Source organism: Bidens hawaiensis, unplaced genomic scaffold (assembly GCF_021521415.1).
Source record: "Bidens hawaiensis isolate Kalapana, Puna unplaced genomic scaffold, B.hawaiensis_p1.1 tig00006109_1, whole genome shotgun sequence".
NCBI lineage: Eukaryota > Viridiplantae > Streptophyta > Magnoliopsida > Asterales > Asteraceae > Bidens > Bidens hawaiensis.
In genome coordinates, this window is record NW_027491407.1 from 597,007 (window position 1) to 607,981 (window position 10,975).

A 10,975-nucleotide genomic window follows, 5' to 3' on the forward strand; every position below is an offset into this window, starting at 1 on the left:
GAAACCAAAAGAGTTATATTATCAACTAGCAAACCAAAAGTTGACCCGGGCTTCTCCAGCAACAGGTGGACCATCCACCCCGGGTCAAGCCTTTACAAGATTATCATATGTCTATGCAGAAATTAAAAAGACAAAGGCGGTTAAGACTTCATCCCTAAAAAACTGAGGATCCCTCCACCCTAACCACCTTTGATAATTGTCTTAAGGATCATCGATCCTGAGAATTACTACTACTATTGTTCGAACATAAACCACCAAAAAAAAACCATTAAAACATCATAAAAAATGGGCTCCGGCCTTGTCTTCATATCCATCATGGCTAATTTCCCCGCTCATTCCTTCACCACGCTACCATCACCATCACCAACATCTTGATCCCCACCTATCGTCGGAATAGTGTTTTTAATCTGGAATGAAGAATGGTTATAAGGCGCCTCAATGCTATAACCTAGGGATAATAATGAGTCAGCAGGCAATGGTCACATCATTTCTTTCCAACGGCTGCGATTTGAATTCTCGGAATAAACATGGCAGCTGTTATCCATTCACACCTATCATGTTTGGGGACAATTATTGGGACCAGGATTCTTGATTCTTGTGAATAAGCTATTCTTTGCGACTATTTCCAGGAATAAGGATCCTTTATGGTTAAAGGATCCACAAAAGTTAATGCCTAGCCGAAGACTTGGTCAAAGCATTGAAGATTGTAGACATTGGAAGGAGTTACAACTCGTTTATAACAATGATATACAAGTCGTAATCGCTCCAAGATTCTCGCCAGGACAATTAATACTCTTTATGGCTAGTTATTATTTAATTATCCTTCTTGTAACTATATATAGGAGCTGTTTAGATCACATGACACACAACACTTTATCACTTAGAACTCTTAGCAAAAACACTTTATAATCACGATCAGCCTTGATTCCATCTCTTGTAATTATTTTTAGCTTAATATAATTGGTAGTGATAGTTTTCACTACCCGAAGTTTTTATGTCGGCGGGATATTAGTTACCAAGGGCTTTTCCTCATATAAATCTCGTTGTTTATCTCTTAGAATTGTCATTTTATTCATATTATTCATACAAGCATAAATTCTCACAAACTAATTTGGTTACTTGATCCTTAAACCGATTTTTAACCAAAACAACAATCATTTTGGTATTTTGCTCATATAACAATCATTTATTATATGAATATTATTATTAACACTATCATTCACATTAATTATATTAATCTTTTAATAACTATCATATATAACATTTTTAGTATTCACTCCATTCATGACTACTAACTATTTTTTTTCTCTTTTTTTCACGTCTTTTCCTTTCTACTTCACAAACCTCCCTTTTCGAACGGAAAACTCATTATTTTTTGCATAATTTTGATAAAAGAAAAAAGCAAAAGCCTCTTATCACTTATAAAAAATTGACCAATTCACAAATGGTTCCGTACAAATTGTTTTCTTGCTTTCACTTTGTTCTTCAATAGCATCTTCTTCACCACGAAGCTCATTCAGATCCAAAAGAACACGATCATCCATTTTCAGAATATTAGTAACGTTTTATATCATTTTAATCTTAAAAAAATAGATAAAAAGGTAATGAAAGTGGTTGCTTAATAGTAAATACTTATAGAAAAATGATGAGAAATTAAAAGTGATGAATAAGTAATTTTAGAGGAAATTAAAAAATTTAATTAGTAGTCATTAATAGAAGGAAGATTTGGGAGGTACTAAAAATGTTAAATATGGTAGTTATTAAAAGATTAATACAAGTAACGTGATATGATAGTATTAATAAGAATATTCCAAATAATAAATGATTGTTGCATCATATTAGAAAATTTGGAATTATTGCTTTTCAAGTATTTAGTGCTTTGCTTATTAGACTTAACTAGTATTTTACCCCCCCCCCCCAACCCCCGGGCGTTGCGGGGGGGGGGGGGGGGGGACGTGGGGTCGGGTTCGGTCAATTTGAATGTTGTGTAAGGTTTGTGACAAAGCAAAACAAACCTGTAAACATCTAAATATATTAATGCAACTCAAAATACAAATGCAACAAAGAAATATATGACCAAACTTTAAAACAAATCGAAATGTGACCTAATTTGTCGAGGCTCAAATCTCCGTTATTGCTGAAACATTGGTTTCCTCGCCAAATAGCCAAGCGTAATCATAGCCTATCATGAAGATTCAAGCGACAAACAAAATCGTAGTTTGTATATGACAATAAACTCATGATTCAATCGAAAGAAAAACCTAGAGATCCTAAAAACAAACACTTAAGGCAACACGGTAGTGATACATCAAAGAAATCAAGTTCTGTATACACATGAGATTAATTACTATCTTATGTAGTTGGAAGAAAGGCAATATTGCTAAGTGTACGAAGCTTACTTATTAATTGTAGAAAGGTGAGAAAGTGGACCTTGTACAACTTTAGCTATACATTATACAAACTCTAAAGCAGAACCATATGGAATGCACACGGTACAAGTCTTGAGACACACTTTCTCCCAAAATTGTATCTAATATATATATATAAATTAGATTATTAGTTTGCCCTAAGAATGTCTAGATTATGTATATACACACACATGGAAACCTTGTTTGCAAGGCCATAGAAGAAGAAGAGTTTGAAGTCTTGGGTTTATAATTGGTTCACAAGGTTGTTCACCAGGTTGCAAAAGCGTTGGTGTCTCTCACAAGGCAGAATGGCTTTTGGTTCAAAAGAAAACATGAAATTTTTCCTTTAGCGTTTAAGTTTCTCAGTTTTTCCTTTGGAATTTTTTTGTGGATTAGATGATTTAAAGGAAAAAAAGTGGTTTTAGGTGGTTGACTAGAATTTAAGTGGGTTTAAGTAATTTGCTATCTGAGATAACGGATTACCAGTGTTGGTAATTAACCACGTCGAGCCTATTGAGTCCGGGCCTAAGTATCTCATTAAGTTGTATGGAGTTAAAGGGCTTTAAGGTTTAATTAAGATAACTTGTTGGCTAAGTTGGGTAGCAGTATAAATACATCAACCAAGTTAGAGTTATGTATTATGAAAGTTATTGTAATCAGGTTTTTTGAGTTATATTTTCCTGGTTATAATAAAAGTCAGATCATTCTATATTATTCGTTAATTATCGTTTACAATCTTGAATTGGTATCTGAGCCCGGTTCAAGATTGCGATAACTAACGATTCAGTCAACGAAGAAGATGTTTCAATCCAAGCCGTCACCGTCATCCGACCTACGGTCATCGACCAAGAATCCGAGTTGATTGCATTTCTATCGCCGCCAAGAAGGAGAGAAAGCGAGGTGTCGTTGCTTTCAATCGAACAAGTTGGTTCGATCTTGCTGTTTTTTTCGTTCAAACTGGTTTGCACGAAATATAGTATTCAATATTTATACGTTACATTGAAGTTTTAGGGGGCTTGACCTTTTGGAGTTAGTTTACGTGAGTGGTATCTCAAAATCAATATTGTATTGATATATAAATATATCAATTTTTTAGTTTTTTGCATTCCATCGTGAAACAGTAAGGTTTATCGATCGGTTGCTTTTTTTTCAAACACGTTTGGGTTGAATATCCATGGGTGACTCGACTCCACTACCGCCAAAGAGGAAAGAGAACGGGCCATCTAACGTTTAATGTATGATGTTAACTTCAACGAACTATACCGTGTGGGCTATGAGGATGAAAGTAGTCCTGAAAGTTCACAAAGTTTGGGACACCATCGACCGGGATGTCTCTGATGAAGAAAAAACAACATAGCTACGGCCTTGTTGATCCGTACCCAAAATCTTGATCATGCAAATTGGAGATCAACAAACTGCTAAAGCCATACGGGATTCGATTAAAACCTGACACTTAGGTGAAGAATGGGTTAGGAAAGCGCGTCTCCAAACCTTGTCGATGGAATTTGATAATATGAAGATGAACAAGTTGGATTCCTTAGATAACTTTGCGAGCAAGTTATCGAGCATTGCTGATGTGCTGAAAGCGGTCTATAAAATATCAACCTAACCTAGACACTCTAGTTTTAAATTTATAAATCTAGACTATCCTAATGCTAGACCACTAGACAGGCAAGTGTACCTATCGACTGAAGTAAAGCCTAATAAAGTCCAGATATCGAACCCAAAGGACACTAGCGACACCTAAATTAGACTCTGACTAAAAACTTAAATAAATATATTTAATTGATTTTTGTGTTTCTTATTTATTAACTATAAACTAAAAAAAATCCTTAAATTAAAACTGACACTGACACAAATAGACTTTAACTCGATTATCTCGACAAACTCAAAAATAGGAGAAGCACTACCTAGGTTTAAAATCTTACTTGTGAATCTTGGATCTCTCTTGGATATGGAAACTATGATGGAACCGGGATCTTAAAATACGGCACCCTTAGACAACCTAGTGGATCCCTGATCATTCTCCAGGTGTCACCTAAAAGGAAACCTAGGGGGCGTGTAAATTTACCGGTTGGTCGGATTACCTTTCAGTCTCTCCAACAATACTAAAGTACCCTAAAAGACTGATTACCTGTCAGTCTCACCATCTCAATACACCCTAAAGTGCAAGGGGTAACCTAAGAACAATCAATAAAATACGGAATTACAATGAAACTAGGAAAATCTAGGAAACCTCCTGTCAGAGCATTCTAGCCTAAACACCTAATCCCAAGGACATCCCGACTATCTATTACCTCTCAGTCTCTAGATAGGTAGAATATAAAATTTTAATAAATCACCAACCAATGTTCCACGGATTACTACGTCTAGTAAAACCATAAAATAATCACAAACACACAGTAAGCGACCTAAACATGCGTCTATAACGGAAAGACATTCAACAAGACACATATGGAACAAAGATCAATAATAAATCAAAACTGTATATATGCAAACACATCAAATCAATTGTAAAAAGATTATTTACTTTAGTATTATCCAACACTAGAAACCATAAACCAATAAAAATCCTTAATTCATAAAGTATTCATCAAAAAACTAGGTAGCTAGAGGTTTAGCCAACAACCATACTCAAGAGTAAAACATAATAATTAGGTTCAAACACTGAATTCATAACGAAAATAATAAATTCAAACCAAGAAAATAGTGTTATGAACAAGTAGGTGTTAAGCCCCAACGCTCTCCGAAATATCACTGACTTGTGGCTCTTTCTCTTTCTTTTTCCTTGCTTGCGGCTGACTACTACCGTAACCGAACCTTGTTGTGTCATAACAAATTACACCAAACAAGTATATTAATAATAATGATGTTGGCTCCCATTCTCCTTTCTCTAACTTGTCTTTTTAACGGTAGCCGTCTGGGTCCCTCTTTAGTTGCGTGACCTAGGTCTTGTAAATCCTCTATCCTTCGTTCTGGTCCAGCCCAAATAGACATTATATTGGCTAAATTGATTTAACTCTTCCTTTAAGCATCCCACCACCTGCTCTATTTAAAATATTGTTCGAATTAGTGTCTGTATAGAAGATATATCAACAAAGTCCGTGTTCATTTTAATTGTCATTATAACCAACAATTCGATTTAATTTAGCATTCCATGTTATAATATTATTATATAAAAATTGAATTACGACCAATATTAGTTGAAGTGGTTTTAGCCATACTCAAGGGTAAACATTTCTTTTTATATCATGTTTAGTTTAATTCGAGTCTTTTAGTTTTTTTTTCTCTTAAAACCAATAAAATCTAAGTATGAACCAATTAGGCGAATTTTTTAACGTAAACTACCCTAAAGCTACTAAAAGGTGTAGGAAATATTTATAATATTTATATATTATTTAACCCATATCAATTGCCTCGATATCCGTGACTCTTGGCAAAGTTATGGATGAAACAAGGCTGGTAAAGAAGTTTCTCAAAAATCTACTGAGATTAAAGTATATTCAGATGGTTGCTTCGCTTGAGCAAGTGTGGGATCTCAATAAGATGGTATTTGAAGATGTTGTAGGCCGACTTCGGGTCTATGAGGAGCGAATCCGGGAAGAAGATATTCACAGGGTGACCAAGGTAACCTTTTATTCAGTAATTATGATTCATCTAATTATAGGAATTTTGAATCTAACAGGGGACGAGGACGAGGAGGTCGAGGTCGCGGTCCAGGCCGATCTAATGGCCAAGATCGAGCCCCTAGTACCAAACAAGGGTCATCGAGTCAGGTTAAAGAAAAGGTGAAAAAAGATCGGCCAAATATTCTATGTTACCGATGTGACAACTCAGGTCTCTTTGCATGTAGTTACCCGGATCAAGTTCGTAAGATTCAAGAAGCAAATAAAACTGAAGCCCGTGAAAGTAATGATGATGCAACGTATATGCATCAAGTTGTGTTCTTAAATGAACAAAACCTAATACCAAAGAAATACAAAACTAAATTGTTCGAAGATAATGTATGGAATTTGGATAATGGTGCGAGTAATCATATCACGATAAACCGGTCATACTTTTCGGAATTAATGAGAACATAGCCGGGAGGGTTAAGTTCGGAGATGGGTCATATGCTAAAATCAAGGGAAAATGGTATATTTTTTTCCAAGGAAAATCAAGTGAACAAGATTTGCTAACCGAGATTTATTACATTTCGGAAAATCAAACAACAGAGTCCGAATGTGATATTCGGAAGAAACATGATCTTTTGATCAAGCACGATGAGAACGGGAGGTTACTAACGAAGGTCACGAGATCCGTAAACTGGCTCTATAAGATACGACTGATGATTGGAGCTCCCGTGTGTTTGCAATCAAAGATCGAAGATGATGCATGGCGTTAGCATGCAAGACTTGGGCACATCAATTTCGAGTTAATGAAATCAACAACTAAGAAAGATCTAGTACGAGGTTTACCACATGTTGAACATGAAAATCATTTGTGTGAATCGTGTTTGATGGGTAAACAAACGAAGCGTTCGTTTCTGGCCACATTCTCGTTTAGAGCTACCCGACCTTGGAGTTGGTTCATGATTTGTGCGGTCCAGTAAACCCTTCCACTATATCCGGTAACAGGTATGTCTTTGTTATTATAAAAGATTACTCATGATATATGCGAACATTTTTATTGAATGAAAAAGGAGAAGCGTTTGAAAGTTTTTAAGACATTTAAAGCCCTAATCGAGACGAAGGCGGGTATACCAATGAAAACTCTCTGAACCGATAGAGGAGGAGAATTCACTTCATGTGATTTTAATCAATTTTGCGATGAAAGTGTAATTACTCGACATTTAAACGCCCCGTACACGCCACAACAAATGGCGTGGTAGAAAGACGAAACCGAACTTTAATGGGGATTGTGCGGAGTATTCTAAAGGCGATGCAGGTTCGGAATAATATGCGAGGAGAAGGGCTCCGACATTCGACATTCTTAATTAATCTGGTCCCAACCTGAGCCCTAGTCGATCAAACGCCCTATGAATGTTTCAAGAAAAAGAAAACGATTATGAACACGTTCGAGTATTTGGGTGCATGGCGAATGTTAAGGTTGATAATGTACACCTAAAGAAACTTGATGACAGGTAGGGGTGCAAATGAGGCGAGCTACTCAAGATCGGCTCGTTAAAAAGTTCGATCGTGCCGAGCGTAATCAAGCCCGAGCTCGAGCCTAAAAGTAAGCTCGGCTCGTCTCGTTTGCACCCCCAATGACAGGTTGAGACAATTCGTTTATCTTGGGTCCAAGACGGGTTCAAAAGCTTATCGTATTTACAACCCGGGCACCTATAAAATAATTGTTAGCCGGGACGTTGTTTTTGATGAAAATAAAGGGTGGAACCGGGTAAAGAAAGTTAAGATGAATAACTACGAGCCGGGTATGCTTTCTATGGTTTGGGGGTGCGGGACAACAACTAGTCAAATAGAACCCACTTTTGAAGACACGTATGGAAGCAACCCGAATAGCCCAAGCTCCAAACCTCCATCATCAGTTCAACCTGAGTCCAGTGGTTTAGTTGATCCGAGTCATAACGAGCCTGATACCTTGGCCCACTCGCAAGTCCAGTCGATGAGTAATGGATCGCAAGTTCATTAGGGAGAAAACGAGGCCTAAACGGGTCTAAGGCGATCAACCAAGTCTCGATTTTACCAAGAATATTGCAAGAATATTACGTGCTACAGGCTAATTCTGATTCTGAGCAATTACTCCTAGCAGAAAGTGGTGAACCGAGTAGCTATTTTGAGGCTAAGTCAAACCAAGAATGGGTTCGTGCGATGAATGCCGAGATCTTTTTGATAAATCAAAACGATACATGGAAGTTAGTTGAACTTCCAAAGGGCGTAAATGTATAGGGTAGAAGTGGGTATTCAAAATTAAACGAAATACGGATGGAACGATAAACAAGTACAAAGCTCGGTTGGTTGAAAAGGGTTACGTGCAATAACCCGGGATTGATTTTGATGATGATTTCGCTCTAGTAGCCCGAATCAAGATTGTACGGATACTAATCGCATTAGCCGCATATAACAGGTGGGAAATCCACCATCTTGATGTAAAAACAGCTTTTCTGCATTGTGAATTGAAAGAAGTTGTGTTCGTTTCACAACCCGAAGGATATGAAAAGAAGGGCGGGGAGGCAAAAGTTTACAAGTTGCCAAAGGCCTTTTACGGTTGAGGCAAGCTCCTCGAACTTGGAACACAAAGCTCCATAACATTCCAAGAAACAGTCGGTTTACCGAAAGTCGAGCTGGAAACATTTTTTGATTGTGGCCGTGCATGTTGATTATTTATTTGTGATAGGTAAAAGCTCGAGTAACATTTCCGAGTTCAAGAAGGGTATCTCGACCAAGTTTGTAATGTCGGATCTTGGGAAGTTAACCTACTATCTCGGAATAGAAGTATTTCAATGAGAGGACAGATTAGTAATTTCACAAAAAGGACATGCCAAACGAAATCTGAAGGAGACCGGCATGCAAAACTATAATCTGGCTCAAGTCCCGATGGATCATGGTGTGAAATACTCGAAATCTGAGAATGACGTCGAACTCGATGCAACCGAGTATCGAAAGATGGTGGGTTGTTCATGGTATTTATTACATACTCGTCCGGATATGGCGTACTTCGTGGGTATTGTTAGTCGATATATGCAAAGTCTATGTGAATCTCATGGTACGGCAATACGATACCTTTTGAGATATTTGAAGAAAAAGGCAAGCTACGGGATCAAGTATGAGAAGAACGAGCTAAGAAGACTTGCCGGGGTATAGTGATAGTAGTCACAACATAGATGAGGATGATGGTAGAAGCACCATCGGGCATGCGCAATCTCCAATTACATGGTGCTCACAAAAGCAAGCTACAGTTGCATTCTCGTCATGTGAAGCCGAGTACATGGCGATTTCGACAACTGCATGTCAAGCCGTGTGGCTCCGAGAGTTGTTGAGCGAGTTGATTGGAGAAGATTTGCAGAAAGTTGTGTTGAAGATTGATAACACATCTGCATAGCCCTTATGAAAAATCCGTTTTTTCACAATTGAACAAAAGCATATAAAATCCCATTTTCATTTTATCCGAGATTGCTACAACGATGGCGATGTTGATGTTGAGCACATTAGCGGGAAAGAGCAACAAGCTGATATCCTCACTAAAGCACTCGCTAGAATCAAGTTCACGGAGATATGCGAGTTACTTGGAGTTGAAGACCTCTCGAAATCCGACTCGGAAATTAGGATTTGAATGTTGGTAATTAATTAACAGTGTCGGGCCTATTGGGTCCGGCCTTATTATCTCATTAAGTTGGGGTTTAATTAAGATAACTTGTTGGCCAAGCTGGGTTAGCAATATAAATGCATCAACCAAGTTAGGGTTATGTATTATGAAAGTTATTGTAATCAGGTTTTTTGAGTTATATTTTTCTGGTTATAATAAAAGTCAGATCATTCTATATTGTTCGTTAATTATCGTTTATCAATCTTGAGCAAGTACACGTCGGCTACTTTCCACGCCATCCAGTTGTTGAACAAGTGTCGTCCACGTCAACGAGGTGTAACATGTGGAATCCGCTATTTAAGATAGCTGATTACACAAACTCCTTTTACCCATAATTTACCACCATCTGGAAACTTTTTTTTACCAATCGGATACATGTCACAACTCCAAGAATCCTCTATCTCAAGTAGCGGATTCCACATGTCACACCCCACTCACGTGGACAACACTTGTTTAACAACTGAATGACGTAGAGAAATGCGTGGAAAGTAAGCTGACGCCTACTTATAATTTGCTACCTGAGATAGCAAATTACATAACCCCACTTAAATTCTAGTCAACCACCTAACAATACTTTTTTTTTCTTTTCAAATCACATAATCCAATAAAAATTCTGTCCTTTGGTGATTTTTCAGGGTATCTCCCTTTTGATTGTTTAGAAGGTTTTTTTTTTCTGTTTGCCTTTTAATTTTGTTGGTAGTGTTCTTTTGAGGTTTTTACTAGTTTCCACTTTCCACTAGCATTTTTTTATGAAATTGCCATATATTAAAAAAAATCTGTAGAGATCCACAAATATGTGCTTCATAAAATGTTTTATTAATAAACATTACCAAAAAGAGGATTACATCAGATCAAATATATATGGTCTTCCAAAGGACAATTTAGTCTTTATATAAAACACATTCTCTAGTCTGTTCCTTCATTGTTGAATTCTCGGTCTTTCTTTCTATTTTCAATCTTTCACTCGTATATGCATGAAAGTAAATATATACATACATACGTGAAGAAACGTGGATCGACTTACTAGTAGACGATCAACTTTCCTCGGGTCTGAGTGTGCTATATCACCGATGGTTTTCCGGAGTATGAATTCTTCCACCTACAAAATGAGCAGCACCGTGAACTTACCCCTCAGAAAGGGACAGAGGGGTCCTCTTTGGGGTAACCCTCCGGTGTGAGAATAAAATATTGTAGGAGAAGATAATAATAATCTGAAAGTGAGTAAGGACTTAGAATGTATTTTCTTGCTTACCTCCCCTTAT

At 37.1% G+C, this 10,975-nt stretch overlaps 1 protein-coding gene across 1 annotated transcript; it reads left to right on the top strand.

Moving 5' to 3' along the window:
• Positions 1–8,944: 8,944 nt before the first annotated feature.
• Positions 8,945–9,449, top strand: LOC143631587 (secreted RxLR effector protein 161-like). Its single transcript, XM_077100304.1, has 2 exons — positions 8,945–9,113; positions 9,232–9,449. The coding sequence occupies exons 1-2, from the start codon at positions 8,945–8,947 to the stop codon at positions 9,447–9,449; spliced, it is 387 nt and encodes a 128-aa protein (XP_076956419.1).
• The last annotated feature ends 1,526 nt before the right edge of the window (positions 9,450–10,975 follow it).